At 39.0% G+C, this 25953-nt stretch overlaps 1 protein-coding gene across 3 annotated transcripts in view; it reads left to right on the forward strand.

Annotated features, from left to right (window-relative positions):
• The window catches only part of LUZP2 (leucine zipper protein 2), a 477893-nt gene that overhangs the window by 347389 nt on the left and 104551 nt on the right, over positions 1-25953 (forward strand). For all 3 annotated transcript variants that reach the window (XM_070735253.1, XM_070735244.1, XM_070735262.1), the window contains exons 6-7: positions 12236-12298; positions 22822-22884. In XM_070735253.1, coding sequence (XP_070591354.1) covers positions 12236-12298; positions 22822-22884 — 126 coding nt within the window. The remainder of the gene's footprint in view (positions 1-12235; positions 12299-22821; positions 22885-25953) is intronic.

The raw sequence follows: 25953 nt of genomic DNA on the forward strand, positions 1-25953 counted from the left end.
CAGCAACCCCGTTATCCAACCCGGGGACATGCTTAGCCAAAAACAATGCGTTTAGAGACAAGGACCTGTGCACAAAATGGCGAACAAGCCGCATGACCCTGTCGCACTTTGAGGACAGGGCATTCACCACATGGACAACCGCTAGGTTGTCACACCAGAAGTGCACAGTCTTGTCCCTAAACTGCTCCCCCCAAAGCTCTAAGGCCACTATTAAGGGGAAGAGCTCCAAGAACGCCAGGTCCTTAACCAACGAAGAGGCACTCCATTCCGGAGGCCATGCCGACCAGCACCACTGGTCACCTAACACCACCCCGAAACCACAAGACCCGCGGCATCAGAGCAGAGCTGCAACTCAGCTTCCAAAAGAAGCTCGTGCCTCCAGAAAGACAAACCATTAAACCTGACCAAAAATTCCCGCCACACGCCGAGGTCAGCCCTGACCCCAGCGCAGAGGCGGGTACGATGATGGGGCAAACGGAGCCCCTTCATCGCGTCGTATAACCTCCTGGAAAAAGCCCTACCAGGCACAACTACCCGACAGGCAAAATTAAGAATGCCTGCCAATTCCTGAAGCTGCCGTAGGGTCACCTTCCGGCAGCCCAGCACCTCATCAAGCTTCCTTTTAATCTTGACCAACTTCTCTAGGGGCAACCTGGAAGATTGCTCCTCTGAGTCCAATTCAATACCCAGAAAGGTAATCCTGGTGGCGGGGCCTTCGGTCTTCTCAGAGGCTAAAGGCACCCCTAATTGAGCACAAAGGGCTTCGAAGTCCCGCATCAGGGCAAAACATTGCTCCGAATGCGCAGGCCCCGCCAACAAGAAATCATCAAGGTAGTGAACGACCGTACCCAGACCACTTTGCCTCCTGAGCGCCCATTCCAAAAAGGTGCTAAAACTCTCAAAAAGAGAGCACGAGACAGAGCAACCCATGGGCAAGGCTCTGTCCACGTAATAACCCCCCTCGAAATGGAAGCCCAACAGCTCAAAGTCGTCTGGGTGTATGGGGAGGAGCCGGAATGCCGACTTAATGTCGCATTTACCCATAAGGGCTCCCACCCCACACTTCCTAACCATAGTCACGGCTGCATCAAAGGATGCATACCGGACTGAACACAGCTCGTCAGGAATGAAGTCATTCACTGACTCCCCTTTTGGAAAAGACAAATGGTGAATCAACCTAAATTCACCACTCGCCTTTTTGGGGACCACACCTAAGGGAGACACCCGAAGATTCGGGAAGGGCGGTTCCGGGAAGGGCCCGAGGACCCTGCCCTCGGCCACCTCCTTCCGAATCTTCTCCCTAACAATGTCTTCATGACCAACAACCGACCTAAGGTTGTCAGACATGAAGGCCTTCCTAACACCCATGTAAGGGATCCGGAACCCCTCAGAGAAGCCTAGCCAGAGAGCGTCCGCTCTCTGGCGAGGGTGGTAGTCACCCAACCAACCCTCAAGCACTCGCAAATCAATTGGGCTGGGCCCCTTTTCCCCCAACAGGTGGGGGAGGCTTTGGGGGACCCCCGCCCTTCTTTTCAGCCCCCTTCTTGGGGCGGGGGCACACGGCTGCGGAATGGTTCCCTCCACAACTCCCGCAGGCGTGACGAAACCTGCAAATGGGACGAAAACACGCCCCCTTTGCAGCGAACTCGTGGCACACCAAAGAGGCCCCTTTCCCGACGACGCCCGCCACGGCCTTGGCCGGCGCGGGCGTCACGGGCTCCTCTTCCATAAAGTGACCGCTGTCGGTCCTATCGCAGCCCTCCTTCCCTGACATATGCGTGGCCTGGAACCAAAGGTCCGGAACCACCATATCCCAGGGCAAGTAGGGGTCATGGGCAATACGCATCCTGAACCCCTTATCGTAATGCCTCCATATTGTTCCCCTATATTCAAAGTGGGCCCTCGCAATGAGGTCGATATATTTCAGCAAGGCAGCGGCCCTTCCCGGCTGCCTCTGAATTACAACCGACGCAAAGGTCAGAAAAGCGTACAGCCAAGAGCTGAAACACTTTGTGACCTTTGTTTTCTTAACCTTCTCCCCAGGGACCACCTCTTTGTCCTGTTTAGGGACCGCCCTGTTTAAAATGGAGAAAAGGTCGACATACTCCCCCCGCCATATTGCCTCCTTCACCGACGGGTGAAGATGGTAACCTAAAGGCGTCGCGGGCAACCCACAAGGGATGGCCCCAGGCTTGATGCTGGCGAACGGGTCCCACACCGTGGTGGCCCCCGATCCCAGCACGCCAAGCCCCGATGGATACACAAAAGGGGGCGGTGGCATAATGGCCGACTGAGGAGGGATCCAACCCGCCACCCCCGCCCCAGGTGGGAAAGATACCCCCGGGGCCCCTACTGGCGGGGCCGGCGGGGACCAGACCTGTCCACAGGTGCCCGCAGCAGCCCCCATGAAGCTGGTGCCACTCCCCAATGCAGGCGGGATGAACCCGGGACCCTGCACGGGAAGGAGCGGTGAAGTGCCTACGTGTGGTGCGACCTCACCTGCCCCGTAAGGGGTAGAAGCCATCCACGGGGGACCCATCCTTGTTGGTCTCTGCAACGATGACCATTGCCCCGACTGGGCCATCTGCCCCGCCGGGGCCATCTGCACGGTGTGTGCCAGCTGCGTGGTGTGGGCAACCTGCCCTTCCTGGGCCGGCTCCTCTTCGGGGTCGGCACCCCAGGCTGCGGCAGCAGTCATGGGAAGCCCCTCCGGGCCAGCACCCGACCGCCACCGCTCCAGTTCATCGAGCCGCTCCAGGACCCTGGCCCAAGAAAGAGAAGGGGAAACCTCTGGTTGAGGGACCGTGGGCATAAAACCCCCCCTCCACCACTGGGACCACCCCCGGGGGCCCATCCGCCGCAGCCCGAGCCCGGGCAGACGGCCTGGCAGCCCTCCTAGGCCGCACCACTGGTTGGGCCGGGAGGGCCTGAGCTGGCCGCTTTTTAGGGGCCATTAACCCTGCTTACAACTTGTTGTTCAACAAATAAAGGAAGAGGGCGTGAACAACCCCCCCCCAAAGGACCTTGCACTCACAAGGCAAGGCCTGCCCTAAGAAGGAGGCCTTCGAAGTGCAACCCCCCCAGGAGGCCAAACCAGAACCCCTCTCTACGGTGGCAGCAAGGCCCACCACCAGGCCTTTTATGAATAAGGCCGACAAGCCCCCCAAGGAACCCCTGCGGGCCCGCGAGGCCACCAGCAGGCAGCACCCCACACCACCTCCCCCAGGAGAACAATGGGGCTCCAAACCGGAGCGGAGCCCAGCCGATGCTGGCTCCGCTGTGAGATAAGGCTTTTCGCTGCTCCACAGGCCACAAAATGGCGCCTCGCACGAGGCTGCTCACAAAATGGCTGCCACGAGCAGACTACCAAGTGTCTGCTCGAGGCTCTGCAGTCCGGGCGAAAAGGGAGAGCCCCGGGCCTGCTCGCCCTTATATAGGGCAAGCAGGCCCCGCCCGGACCAACCAGGAGCCTGGCCAATCAGGCCTGACCTCCCGAGCGAAGTCTCGCATCGCGAGACTTCGCCCGGGATCCAAAATGGCGGCCGCCATGAGGGACCGTGTCTCCCGGTCCCTCCAGCAAAGCCTGCCGCCGGGTAAGTCCGGCGCTGTCATTTGCGTAACCATATGTTTATTGAATTAACTACAACTTCATGAGTTTGCACAGCATGCTAAACTATTGATCATGGTTTGAGCCATAAAGCCTGGCTTCATAGCTCATTATATAAAAGTGAAGCATCTTTGCTTTGACTATATATTATGGAGACAGAGTGAAAGTCTGCTCTAGTATAAGGCAGATTCCTATTTTCCTGTAGACATACTTCAATGCTTTCCATTTAACTAGAATATTACATGCAGTACAATTCTCCCTGCCTGTACTTTTCATATTATCTTCCTGCTTTGAAGATTTATCTATAAAGAGAAAGTTTTTTAAAAATAAAGTTTTGCCAGAAGTGACTTTTATAGTGTGTATTTTGGAATATTTTGTTGGCAATTTAATCATACAATCTGCAGTGTGGAGATGTAGTGCCCTGGTGGTTTGCAATGGCATGCAGGTATTTAGGAACTTTGAAATCCCTTATATGAGGATCCTAGCAAAATGAACAAAGCAACTGTAGATTAGGTACTCCTGAATTTAATACGTTCTGTTTTAATGGTAGATAGAAGTAATTTTAAAAGTTCTTTCTTAATTTCAAATAAAGAGTTCTAGCCTTAGGGTAACCTTTCCACTGCAGCTTCTCTCCAGATTGATTTATAATTAATCACACTATCTTTTTTGAGATCCATCATGCCTTTGACCTTTCCTGCCCTGGATGACAAGCTAGAGCAATGGTTTTGTATCTCTAAAGTTATGCTTAAAATGAAAATTAGATTTGTGCCACATTCCCAGTTCTCTTTTTCTTCCCTTGATATTCTTTGCAGGAATAGTTTTATGGAATCCCTTGCATCCTAAAATCTAAAATAACAAGAAACAGGTGGACAAATCACAATTCCAGTTTATATGCTATCATACATAAGGGGGGGACGGGACATTTACTATTTAGTAATTTAGCAGTACTTATAAAACTTTGTTGTTAGCTTGTTTCTTGAGGCTGTCTGCACAAAAATCTAATATCAACCCATTAACCAAAAATTCCTGTGGCAAGACATAAGGATTGATAAGTATTAAGAAGCTTAGCAATTGTCTTATCAGAGCAGGGCAACCTTGGTACAGCTTCCACAGTTTCATGTTGCTTTCCATGCTTGTTGTAGCTGATGGGCATTAAAATCCAAAACATTTTGGGTCACAATCATTTCTGTCTATCCCAACTGGATTTTTTCTAACAAAATGATTCTGTTCTTTTTGATAATAAGTAGAAAAATAATTGGACTGTTCCAGACCCTGCTTGGCATCCATGCACAGCAGAATAAATGCTAGTCAAAAGTATAATCTTGGTAACATTCATCATTTTCTTTTCCCCTCCACCCCAAAAAGTGATGGTATTATTATTTATTATAATTTTATATTTATTTGTTTATTTGTTTGTTTGTTTTTTATGATTTGATTTGATTTGATTTGATTTTTATGCCACCCTTCTCCTTAGACTCAGGGCGGCTTACAACATGTTAGCAATAGCACTTTTTAACAGATCCAGCCTATTGTCCCCACAATCCGGGTTCTCATTTTACCCACCTCGGAAGGATGGAAGGCTGAGTCAACCTTGAGCCGGTGATGAGATTTGAACCACTGACCTACAGATCTACAGTCAGATTCATTGGCCTGCAGTACAGCACTCTACCTGCTGTGCCACCCCGGCTCATATATTATTATATATGAGATAAAGATGGAAACCTAGATCTTATGTCTATGGGTTAATATTTTTAATCAATCTTTTAAAAAAGAACAGTCTCAGTAAAATGTACACAAGAATAAAAGGAATTTTTGAGAAATCTCATATTTGGCTTAAAAGCAATGCTTAAATACCAATTTTTACAGGAGCTTTGATCAGGGACAAACTCAATTAGCACAAGGCAAAATAACTTTCAGTTTTCCCCGAGTGCTTTGAAAATAAAAGTTGTGATAGGAATTGAGTTCTCTGTATTGTAATTCCCTGGTTACTCTTCATTGCCTCACAGTGGCACACACACCTGCAAAAGGCAGCTTGGAGCAATTTATCATTGCAGAAGGAGCCACTTTCACTGGGTAATAGACGAGAACAAGTTAAAATGTGTGTGAAACAAGATGCGGGATGCTGTCATTGCCCAGAAATTCTGCAAAAAGACACGAGGGAAATTCAAATGTAAACAGTGCCTGGGAATTATTTCTTTTTCCATTGACTCTATTTAGCTCATTTATTTAGATTTTAAAAAGTGTCTAATTTACAAATCAAACTTTCCATTAGAATATGGACTTAAATCTGTCTATTGAGTGCAATTAATATTCTGATTCAATTGGCAACATGTTTCCTGGGCACATATTTTGCAGAATACTATTACTAGCTAGCAATAAATTTGTACTGATACTACAGAGTCCTTAAGTAAAAGATCCAAATGCTTAGGGACCAGGTTTTCATATTGTTTACTGCTGGTTAATATGTCACATATTTTATTTAAAAATATGCTTGGAGGCAGTGTGTAAAGTAAAGGCATTCCCCAGCACTCATATACACTGTGGTAATGCTATTTTTTCTTCCCCCTAGAGAGAAAGATAGATTCAGTCCCTTTTAGATTTTCTTTCTCGGAGGATCTATTGAAAGCAAAGCAAAATAAAACAAAACCCTGCTCCCAACAGTAGTAGTCATATATTATAGACAATGATTCAGTAATTCAGTTCATCTGGAGAGTAGCAGTTTGGGAAAAAATACCTATGGCAATTTTGGGATCATAAACAAATTCCTGATTATATTCTTACATTCTTCCCCTTCTCTTTCATATCCCCACTCTCTCTCTCATCTCTTGCTTATCCCTGATCTCTCGGTCCTCTGTCCTCTTATTTTCTATCTAATAGGCTGTGATGGCGAATTTATAGCATGTGTGCCACAAGTGGCACTCAGAGCCTTATTGGTGGGCATGCAAGCTCAGGTCCAGCGCACTTATTATTATTATTATTATTATTATTATTATTATTATTATTATTATTATTTAGATTTGTATGCCGCCCCTCTCCGCAGACTCGGGGCTGCTCACAACAATAGTAAAACAGTGTACAATGAAGAAATCTAATATTTAAAAAATATCTAAAAACCCATTATTTTAAAACATACAACACAAGCATACCATACATAAAACTATATAAGCCTGGGGGAGATGTCTCAATTCCCCCATGCCTGACGGCAGAGCTGGATTTTAAGGAGTTTGCGAAAGGCAAGGAGGGTGGGGGCAATCCTAATCTCCGGGCGGAGTTGGTTCCAGAGGGTCGGGGCCGCCACAGAGAAGGCTGTTCCCTTGGGTCCCGCCAGACAACATTGTTTAGTCGATGGGACACGGAGAAGGCCAACTCTGTGGGACCTAACTGGTCGCTGGGATTTGTGCGGCAGAAGGCGGTCCCAGAGATATTCTGGTCCGATGCCATGAAGGGCTTTATAGGTCATAACCAACACTTTGAATTGTGACCGTAAACTGATCGGCAACCAATGCAGACTGCGGAGTGTTGGTGTGACATGGGCGTATTTAGGAAAGCCTATGATTGCTCTTGCAGCTGCATTTTGCACGATCTGAAGTTTCCGAACACTCTTCAAAGGTAGTCCCATGTAGAGAGCGTTACAGTAGTCGAACCTCGAGGTGATGAGGTCACGAGTGACTGTGAGCAGTGACTCCCGATCCAGGTAGGGCCACAACTGGTGCACTCTGGCCAGTTGATTTTTGGGCCTTTTGAGACCACTGGGACTGAGGAAGCAGTGTCTTTTCAACCTCCAGAGGGGCTAGTGAAAGCCGGAAGTTGTCAAATAGGCCATTTTCTGCCTCTGGACGTCCTCTGGGGGGAGTGGGGTAGGCCATTTTCATCCTTCCCAGGCTCCTTGAAATACTCTGAAGCTTGAGGAGAGCAAAAAACAGCATGCCATTGTGTGCGGGGGTGTCACATGTACATGTGTGTGAGCTCCCCGCATGGAATTATGAGTGTGGGCACTCATGAACATGACCCCTGCAATTTCCCCCTTTTGACACGTGAACCAAAAAAAGTTAGCCAACACTGTCATGGGGCATTTGTTTGTTATTCCAATGTGTATTACTCTTCACCAGTGGTGAAATTCAAATTTTTAATGCCAGTTCCATGTGCATGGCTTGGTGGGCATGAGGCTTGATGGCCATGGCTTCGTAGGGGAAGGATACTGCAAAATCTCAATTCCCACTGCACTCAGAGGCCAGCCAGAGGTAATATTTGCCGGTTCTCTGAACTACTCAAAATTTCCACTACCATTTCTCCAGAACCTGTCAGAATCTGCTGGATTTCACCCCTGCTTTGCACTTAAATTAAAACACATTTGCCATTGGGTTGACCATTTTGAAGAGATCTTTCTTTAGCTCTTCACAATCATATCTGATTTTTAATACTCAGAATAATTTAGAATCTTCTGCAAACTGTGTATCCCTAAGTCCTTAGCCTTTATGAATGTGATTAATGTATAAACCCCAAACATCTTCCCTCTATTGAGGAAATTATCCTTTAAAATAGTAAAATAGTAAATAGTAAAATAGTAAAATCACATGGCAACTTATCCACTGATTGCTAACTTTGTTCAAGAGCTTTTGATAAGGAATATTATCCAAGACTTTTTGAAAGCCCATGCATATTGTATTACCAGGATTACCTGTGTGTATGGTGCTTCTCAGCCTCCGCAACATGCTGGCCAGGGAATTCTGGAACATTTAGTCTACCCATCTAAAAGTCACTGAGGTTGAGAAACACTGGTTTAGTATGTTGTACTTTGGCACATATTTTTAAGAGGGATACTGCACTGAATACCAAAGCAGAGTTTAGCTAATTAGCACTGGCAATATTACAAAGTGCATAATCTTCTTTTGTATGTGACTTGCATGTAGAACTAAAAATGTCCCTTTCTCATGGAAGAGTGTAAATTCTTGTTTATATTGAAAGAAACCAATGTTTACTCCCATTTGGAGGGGAAAAAACAACTTGATGACCTCCCCCTCCAGTTTCCCTATTTAAAGATGATCCTTTTGAAAGGGCTTCTATCCTGGATCATTATGTTGCTCTCTGGATTTTGCATTATTAGTACATTTGAAACATAACAGAATAAATGGGTAATCTGAATTTGAATCTGAAAGGACTTTTGCATTATGCCTGTCAGTTTATTTGAAAGGATCAGCCTGCATATGCTCAGCACATTAATGTCATGTCAATAATTGTTTTTTTTTAATGTAATATTCATTATGTAAGCTCTGCTCTATGGAATAGTATGATATTTAATAATATATAAGATCCATTAGAAACCACTTTAGGGTGTTTTTTTTAACAAGACTTCTTAACATCCACGTGCAATTAAATATATATGGTAATGGGTTTCTATATAATAATAAAGATAGAAAATGTAGGTTTGAAAAAAAATAAGGAGTTTGGCATAACTATTGTTGCAAGTCTGCGGAGAGGGGCGGCATACAAATCTAATAAACTAAACTAAATTAAATTAAATTAAATTAAATTAAATTAAATTAAATTAGTGGAAAATTTTCCATAGATGTTTTGATTTAAATGCCATGAACTAAAGTGTGTCTATTCCTGTTTATAAGGAAACATTGTTACATTGTTAGTATATTATTGTATAATAATAGATATAAATAAGATTTCCAGTAGAGTGCATCTTGAAGATAAAGCCAACAGACATTTTGCATCACCCTGCAGTGGTTTTTGCATTACCTTATTTTGTAAAATTTGAACAATAGTGGCCATGGAGAATGAATATACAAACATCTTTTTAATGTTAATTCTCCATACCAAGCAGAGGTGGCATCCAACATACTTCGCTGCCAGTTTGTTCCCTCCCACGCCACATAGTAACAATTTTTTTAAAAAAATGCCAAAAAAAGATAGTGACTGCATGCACAGTGTTAGAAACTTGGCTTCTGCACATGTTCAAAAGAAGAAGAAAAAATAAAAAGTAAAAATAAAGCTAGAAACAAGATGGCAACAACATGCACAGTGCCTCAGCTCAGTTTCTGTGTATGGTCAAAAAGAAATAAAAATAAATAAATATTTTTAAAAATAAAAAAAAGATGGTGGTGCTCAAGGAACAGCACCGACCAATCCGGTTCAGTGACATCATCGTAATGTCACCAGCAGGTCGCTACCTATTCGGTCAAATTAGTCCAAACTCACCTCTGATGCCAAGGTTATTGTGCACCAATGATATTGACATACAAATGTTGAAATATTCCCCAGAAGTTAAGTCTTTACTTAATCATTGCATTCCAGCCTCTACTGGAAGCTATACTCAGGAGCTATATGAAACAGTCATATGAAGGGAAGGAGAACCATATATAAAGCTTCTCCACAAGTAATTCTCATTAGTCTGAGATTCCTCCTTGGTTTAAGATGAGGAAGAACTAATCAAGTCCAGTAAACTGTACTCCTGGACATAGAAGTTCATTAGGTAACTTTGTCTCAATGGTTCTTTATCTCTCAGCTCAAGTTTTACCCACAGGATTTTTCACAAGGGAAAAACTGAAGAAAGGAATGTAGTCCATCTTGAATTTTCAGCAATAAGGCAAGATATATATCTAATAAATAAAGTAAGATTAAAAACAAAAACAAAACTATCTTATGAATAAAATATGCAGTTCCATTGGGTTCCTAAGTCATTATCTTCTTTTAATTGTGTTGTGGTTAGCTCTGGACGAGCTTCTGCCCCAAGGAATGTGCAGGTGGATGTGGGAGAAATATCCACATGCCACAGGCCTGTTTTGCTCCCGATGGAATCTGCCGACGAAGCCTCCTCTGACCAAGGAAGCGTGAGTGACAGGGAAGAGGGGAGTTTGGCAGACAGCCCAGGAGGAGATCAATCATCTGTATCATCCCTGGATTCTGCGTAGAGTGATGCATAGGAGACAACAACTGAAGGATTATTGCAAGAGAAAATGAGGCCACTTGTGGTTGGGTGGGGCTGCTGTAATTAGTGCTACAGATAAAAGTGCAGCTTGGTGTTTTAGCCTCATGGCAGTTTATCTGATTCATTGTTTCGTCAAGATCGTGGTTTTTGTGCTGTTCAAGATTGCGTGGGGATTCTCTGGATTTTAGAATTGGACTCAATTTCCCAGTTATTGGGTTAGCAATTGGATTGCATTTAACCTGTGCCTTGTGTGTACCAGAAAATCCCTTTGACATTTAAAAAGGGAGCTGTTTCTGTTTTTCTGTTTATAAAAACTTTTGGGTTTTCCTTTTACTGTGTGGTGTGTGTCTTCCTGGACTAATTACCCTGTAATTATGGGCGGTTGAAACATGCTGGCAGAACAAATTAACACCCAAAATCCCATGCAAGGTGGAGTCTGGACAACTGAATGGAGCTAGTATAGGCTGGATGTCCTCCAGTTGGCAATGTGGAGTTTAGTTTAGCAGTTATTTATTTATTTATTTATTTGTTTGTTTGTTTGTTTGTTTATTGGACTTTTATGCCACCCCTCTCCAGAGACTCTGGGCGACTCACAACATACAATAAAACAATGCATAATATCCTAAATCCAATTAATTAAATATGAAATCTAAAAAATCTAAAAAAAACCAAAACCATAAAAAAATCATTCCCATTCGATCAACTTTCTCTCAGACATTCATTGGCTAGAGGGCAAGGATTTAATGGCCTCAAGCCTGGTGGCATAAATTAGTTTTAAGACTCTTGTGGAAGGCAAGGATGGTATGAATTTCCAGGGGGAGCTGATTCCTTAGGGCCGGGCCCTCCACAGAGAAGGCTCTTCCTCTAGGACCTGCCAACCAACATTGTTTAATTGACGGGACCTGGAGAAGACCAACTCTGTGGGAACTGACTGGTCACTGGGATTTGTATGGCAGAAGGCAGTCCCGTAGATATTCTGGCCCGATGCCATGTAGGGCTTTATAAGTCATAATCAACACTTTGAATTGTGTCTGGAAACCAATTTGCAATGAGATATATTCTCATTGTGCTCAGAGAGAGAAATATCTACCTGGGATAAAACTCACAGCCTTCTGATTGTTTATTTATTTATTTTATTTGTCAAGTACGTATTGGTAGCGTACAAGAAATAACACTGTTTGTATACATTATATTGGTACTCAGTTTAATCCCACATCAAATCTATTCCAAAGACCTAGTTTCAATTTCAAGTCAAGCTGACTTTCTGGTGGCTCTTTGGATACATCTACAGTATGTGGTTTTCTTGGGAACAATAAAGAAATTATTTGACACTCTCTTCTCCCAGATTCGTTTATTTATTTTCATGTCTCTATCTAGCTTATTTTCCTGGTGTTTCATGGAAGTCTTCCAATTAAACCCCACGTTTCTTTGCTTCTCAAACCAGACAAGATAATCTGATTCTACTGTCACCTGAGACTTGTCCAAAACAAGAGAATCTTCTATGCCATAAGTGATCTTAAATGCATAATGTTACTTGTAACATTATATATTTAGATTTCAGATACGTAATAAGTTATTAGGTAGATACACTTCCTCATAGTCAACTTGAAATAACATCTCACCTATTATGCTTATCAGTTACTGAAATTTGATTTCACATTATTAATTTCAACATATTTATCTCGTTTTCATAGAACAAAAGCCTGAAAAATAAACTCCTGTCAGGGAATAAGCTTTGTGGAATTCATGCAGAAGAGGTAAGAAAAAAGTATACAAAAAAAATGTTATCCTGACTATCATAAGGACAGCTAAATAAAACATTCTCCCTCAGCAAATTGTCCTGTGGATTCTGAACACTTTAGAAGCAACTCTAAGACATTCTGGAAGATCTACTTGATAGCAAACAATTTGTCTTACATTCCAAAAATTCACAATTCACAAATTAAAGAATGTAAGGAACTAGTTATGGCAGCATAGATTTTTAATATTCTTAATTGAAAATAGTAGAGTAGTAGTAGTAGAGTAGTAGGAGTAGTTATAAGGCAGCTTTGGTCTGCTAAATAATTTGGGCATCAGCAAATAATTTTACAAATTTGATATGGAACTGAAATGAAGAAATATAGAAAGTGTTCAGTATTAAATTTTTTCTGTATCAGATTCAGTGTCTATATAAGATTTTTCATAGTGTTAGGTAATACCAAAATCATCTTATTTCTTTTTCATAATCCCCAGGTCTATATTGTTTATGTATGGTATGTTGTATGTATGGAATGTTGTGTTTTTTAAATTATAGGTATTTAGTTTTAATTATTAGATTTGTATTGTACATTGTTTTTCTATTACTGTTGAGCCGCCCCGAGTTTACGGAGAGGGGCGGCATACAAATTTAATAAATAAATAATAATAATAATAATAATAATAATAATAATAATAATAATATGAAATTTCCTTGTTTACTACCTTGCCCTTTGGAGTCACATTGGGCAGTCTACACATTGTGGATCCATTTGTTATAAAGATAACTGTCTTTTCTTTTTCCATGTTCATACTTATTTATGTATATGTTTATCATACATTTATATGCTTCTAGGCATCCACCTCTGTCTGTCTTTGACAATAGGTTGTTTTTTTTAAAAAATCCAGGCTCTGATCTAGAATAAATTTCTGAGATCAGGAATTTTATCTTAAAACATGTAACCTTTTAAAAACATGGGTAAATAGTATTTTCATAATTGCAAAAAACATAATATACAATTTGAAATCTCAACTATTAATCATTGATATATTTTTCAAATCAACTTAATTTTTATTTCCATGCAGAATAGACATGATCTATGTGATCATATAAATATTGCTGTTTCTTATTAAAAGAAAAGAGGACATTTACCTTCAACATTTCAAATAATTTAGTGCCACATTTTAGGCAGAAAGTTTTGTACTTTTGTACTATTCAAGGTGAATAGATGAAATGCATTCCTGGTCCTGCTACTATAGCTTTTGCATGATCCTGCTATAATATTTCTCATAAAATGAAGAATAACGCTTTCCAGGTTACTATCTCATATAATCATACAGTGATCTTGGCATATTTTCACATATTCACCCAATGTTATGTGCTTGCTTGCAATGTCTCTGATATATTCAATGGGCTTGAGTCCTTAGTGTAATCAACTCTTGGTTATTTTGACTGTGATTGACTAAATAGTTGACTTTAGCAATTAACTTTGGCTTTTGCATTGTCTCAGGATTGCTGACAAGGGGAAATGGTTAATGAACATGCTTCTATCTTTAGTAATTCTCAAGGGAATATGTTATGATGGAACAGATTTGCACAAATAACTATTGGAGGCAATCCATCACAGTTTACATTATGGGGGGGTGTCGAATTTTCGAAGCACACCTTTACTTATATTTGTTCTCATGTTTCAAAATACTATCATCAGAATATTTTTATTTATGTCAATGGATTTTAAACTTTTTCACTTCAAGGAATAATTAATCCTGTTTACCTTCTGCTACATTAAAAGATGGTATAAGTGAATTGAGCCATGTTCTAGAATAAGCAAAATCCATATCAGTTGAAACTCTTCTCTAGAATATGGTAAGGTCCTACAGAAAAATATCAGTCACCACAAATCAGCTTCATAGCTTATTTGGTGGTATTTATTTTTTAAAACTAAGTCACTAGCAAGCTTTCCAACATCTTAAGATTCTGTGGAATTGCTTTGAAATGTCTACTTCATGTTATAAAGGCAATTAATTGCATATAACATATAACAATGCTAATAATTGGCATGGATTTATTACACAACAGACAATGATGGGTTATAATCAATACTAGACTTTCTATTTAAACATATGCCAAAATTAAAACAAAATTTTGTCATACTAAAACAGTAATAAATAAAGGTAATGCTGAGCATAATGTATTACTTTAGCTTCAATTTAACTTTTTCTGCAGCTGTTCACATAAGAAATACACACAAAGAATACACACAAAGCTATAAGAACAAAACAAAATGACAAAAAACAACAGCAAGGAATATCCATATGCTGCAAGGAAACTATTGCTTTCCGTGAACAATAACACAATTTGACTCAAATTTATTGCCACGACTATCCATCCATAATAATTGCCAGAAAAGAGAAGACATTTTTGGAGCCATTGTTTCAACCTAATTCTAAATAAATTATTGGAAAATGACATGCACATCTTTCTCTAGGAAGTAGGGGACTTCTACTTCCCATTCCTAAAAGGTCAAATTAAATTAATTCCCAAAGCTGAGTACCCATTAAACATAGTAACATAACTATGTAAATAAATGCTGATAGGAGTGGTTACAATCCTTTGGAGATTTTGTTCTGAGGCGCCTCACTATTCCCCACTGGCAGAAGATAAATTGAGCATCTCATGCAGCCCAGCCTGAATTGCTTAAAGCAGCTTATTTCCCTCAGGTGTACTCGAGGACTTTCATCTGTTACCCATTCAAAGTTATGACTCAATCGCTACTCTGCTTTTTCTATATGTGGAATAAGGAGTGGTACCACTAGCTCCAAATCAAGACAGACTTTCACTCAGTCTGTTCTACTTTCACTTTGCCTGATCTACTTAAAACATAGCAAGAAGCATTCACCATTCATTGCTATTTATACCATTGAGCTTATTTGAAGTCATCATTGAAAATACTCTATTCTGTGCTCAAGATGATCAACTCTGAAATGTTTAGGAACAGCATGTCTGGATTGCAACACTTTAGAAAGGGCTTTCAAAGAGTTTAGTCCAGATTGCAGACTACCATGTCATTCTATTGAATAATTCTACTGTCGCTGTGCCCACCATCTTCCTGCTCCAGGAAAGGTGCTGTATACATACACAAAGTACAATAAGTAAAATAAGCAACAAAGATTATTAAAGAGCTAGTGGCTAAAACATGATGAAGGTTGTAGGATATGTCTAATCTAGCAAAGACTAGAGGTAACAAAATAGCATTACAGTATTCCAATACTTGAGGAGCTGTCAAATAGAAGAGTGGGGCAACTTTTCTCCAAATCAGCCCCAAATCTGGTGAGGAAGAGATTGATCATATGGTCTGATCCGAAGGCATGATAGCCTCCATTCCTTCCATGGAATGAAAGCGAAGAGAGTGGAACAATAAAGTGTGTCAAAGTTTTAAATTTGATTACAAGATATTCCAATTGACTCTGAAATTATTATTATTATTATTATTATTATTATTATTATTATTATTATTATTATTTATTAGATTTGTATGCCACCCCTCTCCGCAGACTCGGGGCGGCTCACAACAATAACAAGAACAGTGTAAAAAACAAATCTAATAATTTCAAAACACTAAAAAACCCATTATTAAAAGCAAACACACACACAAACATTCCATGTATAAACTGTATAGGCCCGGGGGAGATGTGTCAGGTGGATCCTCTAAAGAGATTTGAAATTAGCCTCTGTAGTGAAGAGTTTTGAATGAGGAGTTTGATCAGGGAAGAACTTTGAAAGAACTTTAAAATCAAAAGGTTCGAGCAGAGAAAAGGCATGGACAGTGACTGTGGCATAAAAAAGAGTAGATATTTTGGACTGGAAAAAATGGAGCTGAAGAAGTAATACAAAAGAATTCTTGGGAAAGCATGAATTTAGAGGGAAACTTTAACCTATACTCCTTTCTACATACATTTACAACAACAACAATAACAATAATAATAATAATAACAACAACAACAACAACAGTAATGAATTAAAATCTATATAATTGTTAATTAGATTTTACATTTATATCATTTATATTATGGTGAGACCACACTTGGAGTATTGTGTACAGTTATGATCACCACACCTCAAGAAGGATATAATGGAACTGGAAAAGGTGCAAAACAGGGCAATAAGTATGATCAAGGAAATGGAGCACCTCCCTTTTGCAACACCTTGGTCTCTTCAGCCTTGAAAGATGGCATTTAAAGGGTGACTTGATCGAAGTGTATAAAATCATGCATGGGATAGAAAAGGTGGATAGGGAAAATTTCTTTTCTCTATCACACAATACTAGGACAAGGAGGCACTCCCTAAAGCTCATAGGTAAGAAAGTGAGGACAAATATAGGGAAAAATTTCTTCACCCAGAGGGTCGTTGGTGTATGGAATTCACTTCCAAGAAGAGGTTGTGACAGCTGTCATCCTTGATAGCTTCAAGGCCGGATTAGACAGATTCATGGATGCCAAGTGTATCAGTGGTTATTGAAATGGATGTCCATGTGCCGCCTCTATGTTGGTTGAGGCAAGTAGGATTCCCTTGGGTATCACTTGTTGGGGGTCAAGAAAAAGGGAGGGTTTTGCCTTTTCTTTCTGCTCAAAATCCCCATGTACAATTGGTGGGCCACTGTCTGACACAGAATGCTGGACTCGATGGGCTTTGGCCTGATTTAGCATGGCTCTTCTTATGTTCATGTGTTCTTATTATTATATCATTGACTTTTTGTAACTGTATTACATTATTAGTATGTCAATTATCAATATTATTAGGAGTATTAGAGTGTATGATTGGTGTTAGAATAAAAAATGTGGATAGAAAGGATAGTTAATAGATAAAAACAAAAAAAGAAGATAACTGTGAGCAAAGAAGGCTTAGCAGAGAAAAGGATTACAGGGAAAATGAAAATATATATGGTATTGAGGAATTTTTTTTTACAAACTTAAGATGACAAGCACAGCCACTACTAAAACACTAAAGAAAATTATATCTATGATAGCCTCTCCAGCTGAACAGAAAACAATTGTAGATATGTCAAGTGCAGAGAAGCTAGGAACTATACAAATTTGCAAAACATCCAAACAACCTTAAATATGATACAGAAGGTAATGATCAAGACACAGGAAATTATAATTAACAATCATGAGAATACAAAAGGGAATTTTGGAGCAGTAAGAGAGGATATCAAGAAACTAGATGTAGAATGGAGAAAAATCTGGGGGCAATAGATAACAGTGAACACGTAATAAAAATAATAGAAGAAAGAACAAAAAACTGAAAAAGTTGGAAGAGATGGAGGAAAGACTATTGTTGAGAAATAAGCAGTTAGAGGATGCAATTATCCATATGGAATTAGAAAAATAAGCATTTTATCTAAGGTTTCAAAACATCTTAGAGACCAAAGAAGAAAACTTATTAAAATTAATGACAGACCTGTTGGCTGATTTGCTACAGATAGAAAAATGGGAAATAAAAAATAATATTGATGATATTGTTCCTATAGGGTTCATATACTGTTCCTATAAGGAACCTATAAGGTTTATAAAAATTATGCACGGCACCACAGATTGCCAAGGGAGATACATATTAGATTTACAAAGAGAATGATCAGAGATGAAATTTATCCAAAAACCATGGATGAACAAATGTACAAGGGAAAGGAAGTTATTAGATTCCCAGAAGGACAAGAGAGCAGAGGAGGAACTATAGCTTCTTTTCCACCAAATTAATCAAACAAAGAATAAGTATTTCGTTGGCTGGTTCCAGAGGGGGTGTTAATAACGTAGCAAGACAAAAAGGTTAAAATCAATACTTTAGAAAAAGCTCAAGAATTCTATGAAAAATATATTGAGGAAGAAGAAGAGAAAGATAGTAGAGAGAAATTGGAGCCTAAAATTCAAGAGGAACAATGAGAGAAAGAAAAAGAATCAGACCAAGAAGTGATAGAAAAAAATAGAAACAGAAAGCCAGGAAAGATAATAGATAAAGGCAAGGAACCAAGAAGAATCAAAATCAAAGATAGCAACAAGGGCAATAGCTAGCTAAACAATAAAAAATGGAAAAAGAACTCAATTTAATATCCATTAATATAATTGGATTAAACTTTCCAACCAAAAGGAGAAAAATATTCACTAGCTGCCCCGAGTCCTCGGAGAGCGGCGGCATACAAATCCAATAAATGAATGAACAAGCAAACAAAGGAACAAACTTATAAAGCAAAATATGGACATTATATGATTTCAAGAGGTTTATGTTAAAAAAGAAAATAGGGGAATTTTAGAATTCCCCAAATTAGGGGAACTCCATCTGGTCCTGGCGGTGTTGTATGTGTATTGCAGTATATATTAAGAATTGGCTAAATCCCCCAAAAATACATATGCAGATGATGATGAGAGAATGTTATTAGGAGAAATATTGATTAAACATAAAAAATAATAATTAGTGGTCATATATGCACCAAATACAAATCAAAAGGAATACTATAAGAATGTACATGAACAAATAATGAAATCAGAACTGTAAAATATATGCATAGTGGGGGACTTTAAAGATGTAGTTGATACAAAAAAGGATTACAAAACAGAAAAAAAGAAGTTACTAAAAGAGAAAATTGCCAGACTCATTTTTTGAAATGATATGAGAAATAAATCTAAGAGATATATTGAGAGAAGCCAACCCACAAAAAAAACCAGTACACATTCTTTTCTAATCCTCATGGTTCATAGTCCATAATCTACATGATATGAATGAATCTGGAATTGGGAAAGAGATAGATATAGCACCAAATTTCTGACCACAATCCCGTAGCATGTAAGTTGAAAGGAGAAGTGGAAAGGAAAGGGAGATGGACCATGAATCAGAAGGTCATAATAGAAGAAAAAATATGTTCAATACATAGAAAAAGAATGGACACATTCTCAAGCATCCAAGAACACATACATACACATTGCAGCATAACTCTGAATAAGCTAACACACCAGTTTAATTGGGGGATGGGAATTTGCCTTTTTGCAAATAAAGTAATAAAACTGTGTTTCTGAGTATTCACTGTAGTAGACTGTAGTTTTATCATGGAGGCCTGAAGTGACAATTTCCTGGAATTGCTCACTGAACAAATTCCAATGGAAAAATATATTTTATAATAGAAGATGTGTAAATAAACCTGCCTGGCTGTGAGTTTCCTTGAGATAACAAAATCTGCAGTAGATTTCTCCTGCACAGCAGGAACTTGGTGCAACAGATGCATTTGGAATCTAATGATAAAAAAGCACTTTATGAGCTATATATTTGAAATATGGGTAACTTCAAAGTAGTGATATTATGCTGAATTTTAATAATCAGTTAAAATACTTCAAATATTGACCTATCAACAGAAATGGCAAGAAATGTCAACTAGACAGAGGTGATTATGCATATAGGATACTGAAGAAGAAACAGATTTTGGTGATAGAGCACATAGTTTGTATGGGAGTTGGTGCATAGAAATTAGCTAGATAGCTACATAGCTAGATATCAAGGTAGCTTGATGATAGATAGATAGATAGATAGGTAGGTAGGTAGGTAGGTAGGTAGATAGATAGATAGATAGATAGATAGATAGATAGATAGATAGATAGATAGATAGATGACAGAATATTATGATAACTTTTTCCTAAGCACATTTTGAATGACAAGGTGCATACTGTTAAAACCTTAAGACAGCAGCTAGTTTTGATTAAATATCTTATTGGGCTGATAGCCTTCATGTGGCCACAGGAACATGTGGCTGTTTGCATGAATTAAGAATTCAAAAGTTATTTTGGATGCTTCTTGTGAATTGTTGGCACCTATCCTACATTACATACTAATTGGGTGATATGCAGTGACAGAAAACATACAAGCAATAAATCCTTGCCAGAAGTATCATCTGTTTCCTTTTCTAATTCATTTGGAACTCTAATTTTCAAAGGGAACTTCATATTCCTTCCTCCTTTTTCTGTTTCTTCAATTCAGTTCTGCTTCCTAGCAACTATATAACCACTGGACTCTTTTAGCAACAATATTAGTAGTAGTTTACAATTTCCTCCTTCCTAGGGCTGAAAGAGAAAGTGTTCCACTCAAGGTTACACCACAGGTTTTGTGTTAAATCAGTATTAGAATTCTTGGTTACCCATCAACTCTAGCCACTACACCAAATTGGCTTGTTATAATTATCTATCAATATCTGCTTGGAACATAGTATGTTAAAAAGGCTTTCAATTTTTCTTGTATCTGCTGAAGAATGATTTTGATGCATCCTTTTTATTATTTTGTTTTTTCCCCCACTCATTATTTCACCAAAGTCTTGGATTTTACATTGGCCACCCAATTTGTGAATAACATTTTGTAAAATCCATAAAACAGGAAAAAATAATGAAGGACTGGGAAGTTACCTAGATTTGGATAAATAAGGAAGGAAGGACAGTCACTGAAAAAACTAGGGGGGGGGGAGTTAATGGGGTTCCAAGTTCAGTGATTAGAAATGTTCATAAGACAAATTTAGGGTCATTATAGTAAGATAGGGTTAAGAAAGGCATTTTATAAACTGGTTGAATTCTGTTTTATTGAAATTATTTCATTAATGAGGCTTCATCTATAAAGAAACTTCCTTTATTGGCATTTGGTATTCCATTGCCTAACTTATTTGCTATTAAATGAAGTAAAGACAGTCAAATATTTTAAGCAAAATATTTTTGCAGTATTGCTTCAATACTTTGTCCACTAGTAAGTGAATAATTTTGAATTTAGTTTTGTTTAATTAAGTTTGGGGTTTTGTTCCAAACTTGTGGAAAATCTTTTTTTTTTTGTATGACAATTGATTGGTGCCGAGCTCTTCTTCCTCACTCAGCAATATTACCACATTTCAATTCTTTTATTTTTGACTTAATGATATCTGCTTGCTCTCTGGAAATAGCAGTGTGCATTACTTCATTGTTTTAAAATGTGGTAGCCTGACTCAACCAAGTGCGGGACTTCTTCCTATGGCCTAGACCAGGAGTCTGCAACTTAAACCCTCAAAGAACCACATGGGCCTGTTTCCCACAGAAAACAAAACAACGGGAACCACAAAACCTGGGTGAATGTGGCCAACTTGATGTCACTCACTCCCACCCAGTCATATGGCTCCCTCAGCCACACCTTCCCAGGTTTTGTGCCTCCCTGTGTTTTTTTTTCCCTATGGGAAATAGGTATGTCCTTCTCTCTGTCTCTCTTCCACCCTCCCATCTCTGTCTTTTTTTCTATCTTCCTATCTATCCCTCTCTCATTTTTCTTTCTGTGTGTGGAGCAGGGAATGGGATCCAGGAAGAGGGCGGGACCCAGTCTCCCCTATTGTAAAGCACACTAGCTTTTACTGTACTGCCAAGATGCTGCAAGAGCACCAGACAGGCCATGGAGGGGGTATTGGATCTTTCCCCCATTCAATCATACTTTGGGACAGAGTCTATAGAGAGGGGCGGCATACAAATCTAATAAATAATAATAATAATAATAATAATAATAATAATAATAATAATAATAAAAGAGATGTATGTGTAAAAACACATGTTGGGGTGACATTGGAATGCACCTTCTGACCCTCTCATGATCACCTGCAACTTCCTGCTCTTCTCCAGGCTTGACTTGCTGAGAGTGTTGAGCAGACCTGATGTCTTTTCTTCCCCCCACCCCCCAATGGCCTCAGCTATCTCTGCCCAGGGAAGGAACAGGAAACAGAAAGTGGTGCATTTCAAAAGTGGCAAACAGCATCCTGCTGCTTCTGCCAGGCCATCCTCCCACTCGTTGGGCTGTTGTGCTCAGTGCTCGATCAAGGGCAGTGCTTCCCTACACTACCCCTTCTTTCTCTTGGCCCCACCGACAAGGGAGGAGGAAGGCCAGGCTTGGGGATGGCCCCCACTCTGTAAGGTCCACCCTCGCCATTCTTTCCCAGCCCTTTTTGCTGGTGGCAACAGCAAATATACCACAATGAAGCAAAATGCTGTTGCTACGCAAAGGTAAGTAGAAGGCTCCATCCATGCCACTGTTGTGACAGGATGATGGATCATTCATTCTTCTGTAGCACAGGGTGACAGGGAGCTGCAGCAGAAAGCCCAAAGATACACCTGGCTCTGGAGCCCTAGGTTGCAGACCCCTGGCCTAGACTAAATGAGTTGCTGTGCTTCTTCACAAATCTTATCCTAGTGCAGCTACTTGTCCCCTGCAGAAGAGCACATTTTTATATGAACTTCCCTTTCCATATATTGACTTATGTTCTAACCCAAATATTTGTTTCTATATAGCTTATTATATCTGTGGGATATTGGGATTATTTTTTGTCCTGAACTTTATGTGTTTTGTCCTGAACTTTATGTGTTTTAGGTTCCCCAAAAATGTAATTATTCAGCAGTTCTCTGCAAAATCTCAGGATACGTTTTCATATTGCCTGAACTTTATATTTAAAACTCTGTAAATGAAGCAGTATTACATTACTTAAAAGATTAATATATTATCCTCTGCTTACAGTCAAAAAAGATTCAAGCTCAACTGAAGGAGCTTCGCTATGGGAAAAAGGATTTGATATTTAAGGTGAGTTTCTCACTTGAACTGGCAAAGATATTTGGTTAAAGACAGTACAACCTTAATCTAATCTGACCAAATAGTTTTATTCCTCTAACGCCAAAGGAAGAAAACCACAAAAATGTCAACATACATATTTAAAGGGATTTGGGGGGGGAAATGAAAGGTAAATTTGATTTCATGGTACATTATCCAAATATTCATTGTTTCTGCTTTTTTTTAATGGAGAAAGCATTAGAAGGGAAAGTTTCCTAAGAAAAATCAACTAGCTCTAAAACTCTGAAAAGGATTATTTATTTCACATGTAAATATCTCAAGATTTTTTCAAAGGGGTATATTTTAACTTTTTAAAAAATATTTGGTTAAGGTTGTACCATCTCATAAAACTTTCCTGTCTTATTTTTAGATTGTTTCTATATTTAATTTTGATTTAAGTTTTGCACGATGGATGATTTATTTTATACCATATTTTAGCTTTTCATTTACTACTAAAAGTGCATGATTGTCATGGTATAAATGTAAAATGTATTGCACTATTGTAAAATACTGTAAGATGCTGAAACAGATCATCTTGTGTGCTTTTTTAAAAAAATAGCTAAATAATTGAAAACTGACACAGGACAATAATGACTTTTTTTGGTTTGTTTCCTTCTATTACTGTCAGTACATATCTTAAAGCACTCTAAAATCTGATTTCCTTTTATGAGAGCAATCCACTGATAACCATGTGCTGAGGGAAAAGGTTTAGCATGCTTGTTAAAATTAATGGACTAAAAATGTTGGTTTTTTTGTCATGGAAGAGAAAATGTGTATAAACATTTAATTACCGTCTTTATTTTAAATCTGAAATCAGAACATACATCTTTTTGTTTGCTTTTTAATTAGAATACAAGATAAGGATCAGGAAATAAGGTCCATGTATCATATATGCTAATCCCACTTGTTCTCCAACCTCTCTAAAGTTCATTAACTAAAATAATGCATTTATTTTAAGACATTATATTGGGCAAAAAAAGAACCCCAAAATCTATCAGGACTGCTGGAGGGCCTGTAGATTAAATGATCCATTCTAGAGGCCTTTGAACCTGCAATATAAATCAGGGGTGAGTTCCAATTGCTTCACTGCCAATTCACTTCCTCTCCTGTCGCATGGCTGTGTGTACATTGCCCGCTGTTTAGTAGCGCTGCAGGGGCATGCATGCACAGTGCCAAAAACCAAGCATGCGCAGAAGCAAAAACAAGCAAAAAAACTATTGCCACCCCAAAAAAACCTTTTCCAAAAAAATGACGGCGTCCATGGACCAACACAAACAGAACTGGCTTTGTGAAGTCACCACCAGTTACTACTGGTTCTGTAGAAGTGGTGTGAACCAAGAGGAACCCACCTCTGATCCAAATGTCTGTGATATGTCAGTTTGCGTATATATAAGTTAGCATTCAGTTGTCTTCAGGGAAGCCAAGAACAGTAAAGTCCTTTGAGTTTACATTCAGCATTCACTGGAGAGAAAGGCTCTTAGAGACGGACACAATCTTGATACACTCAACCCCTTTTTCAGTATTCCCCTTGGTAAATTAGGTGAATGTTTTCTAAATATTTGGTAATATTTTCTAAATATTTGGTTGCATGAAGATACAGAGGCATAACTATAATAACTATAATATAATAATATATATAATAACTGTAATATAATAATAAAATCTATATATGATATATAGTAACCAAGGAGTTGATTATGGAACTCACTTCCAGACTCTGTAGTACCATCACCTAACTCCCAAAACTTTACCCTTAGACTATTCACTGTTGACCTCTCCTGATTCATAAGAGATCAGTAAGGGGCATGCATAAGATATAATATTATTATATCTTGGTATACCACCAATACGTAATTGCCAAAACAGACAGACAGACAGACAGACAGACAGACAAATAGAATAAAGTGTGGTGATGTTATTCCCTTAAGTTTTGTCTGCTAAAAGATCCACTGAATTTTTTCCTGGGTAAAACATCAGCAATATGCATTACTGTTAATATGCAGGAGATGGAATTGCCTTGCTATTTATTTTTACAAGTTAAAATCTTATAAAGGAGGAGGAGAATGATCCTTATTGGAATACTAATGCAGAAAAGGAAAAGTTTTATTTTCTAAGTGCTGTCAAAACCAGTACCACCACAGAGCAAATTAAGGGACTATTAGCTCTTAGTTCCAATGTATAACATGCATATCTGTTTTTTAAGATAGCTTTAAAAGGATGTAATACAAAATTTATTGTATCAGTTGTGGCTGATGTACTACCGGTTTAAGAAATTTAGCCATCCTACATTTTAAATTTTTGTCAGATACTTGGAAGAATTGTAACCTAGCTTCTATCATCTTGATGTCCATTAATATGACATTGAGTGACATTTATGTGGATAATGCTATTTATATGATACAAATCTATCATCATTATTGCTATTTACATAATATAAGCCTATCATCAATATTGCTATTAACATATTATAATTATGTCATTATTACTGCTAGTCTGGGGTGAATTTGTGTGGTGTTACTTCAAGCATTTTTATCCAAGGGATAAGGTCAGATATATGCTTAAAAAGACATAAAATAGAATTGTTTATCTCACTGCAAACACAAATACACAAGGGACAAAAATCTGTAAACAAAACATTGGAAGAGAAATGAGGTTATTATGTCAATTCAATAAGTACTAACACTTATTTTAAAAATTTATAAGTATTGAATGTAAAGAGGAAGTGGAAATTTTCCCTTAGTGATATTTCATAGTGGTGAGTTTGTTGAAGATGAAAAAGAGATATAGAAACTCCTGGCTAAATCCAATATGCTATCTTAATAACAAGAGATGTAAACCTGAGACAAGGATCTAAAGCATGTTAGATTTTTTATTGCCAAACCACTGTTAGCGTATTGTCTGCCAGAGTAAATACCATAACCTATTTAATTCAGAATGGATATGGATATGCTGTGAAGACATCTGAAATGGCAGCTGATAGGTGAGGGGCTTGGTCAGCGCCACAAGGAAATGGCAACCCTTGTGCTCCTGTGGGGGGATGCC

Source organism: Erythrolamprus reginae, chromosome 1, assembly GCF_031021105.1.
Source record: "Erythrolamprus reginae isolate rEryReg1 chromosome 1, rEryReg1.hap1, whole genome shotgun sequence".
Lineage (NCBI taxonomy): Eukaryota > Metazoa > Chordata > Lepidosauria > Squamata > Dipsadidae > Erythrolamprus > Erythrolamprus reginae.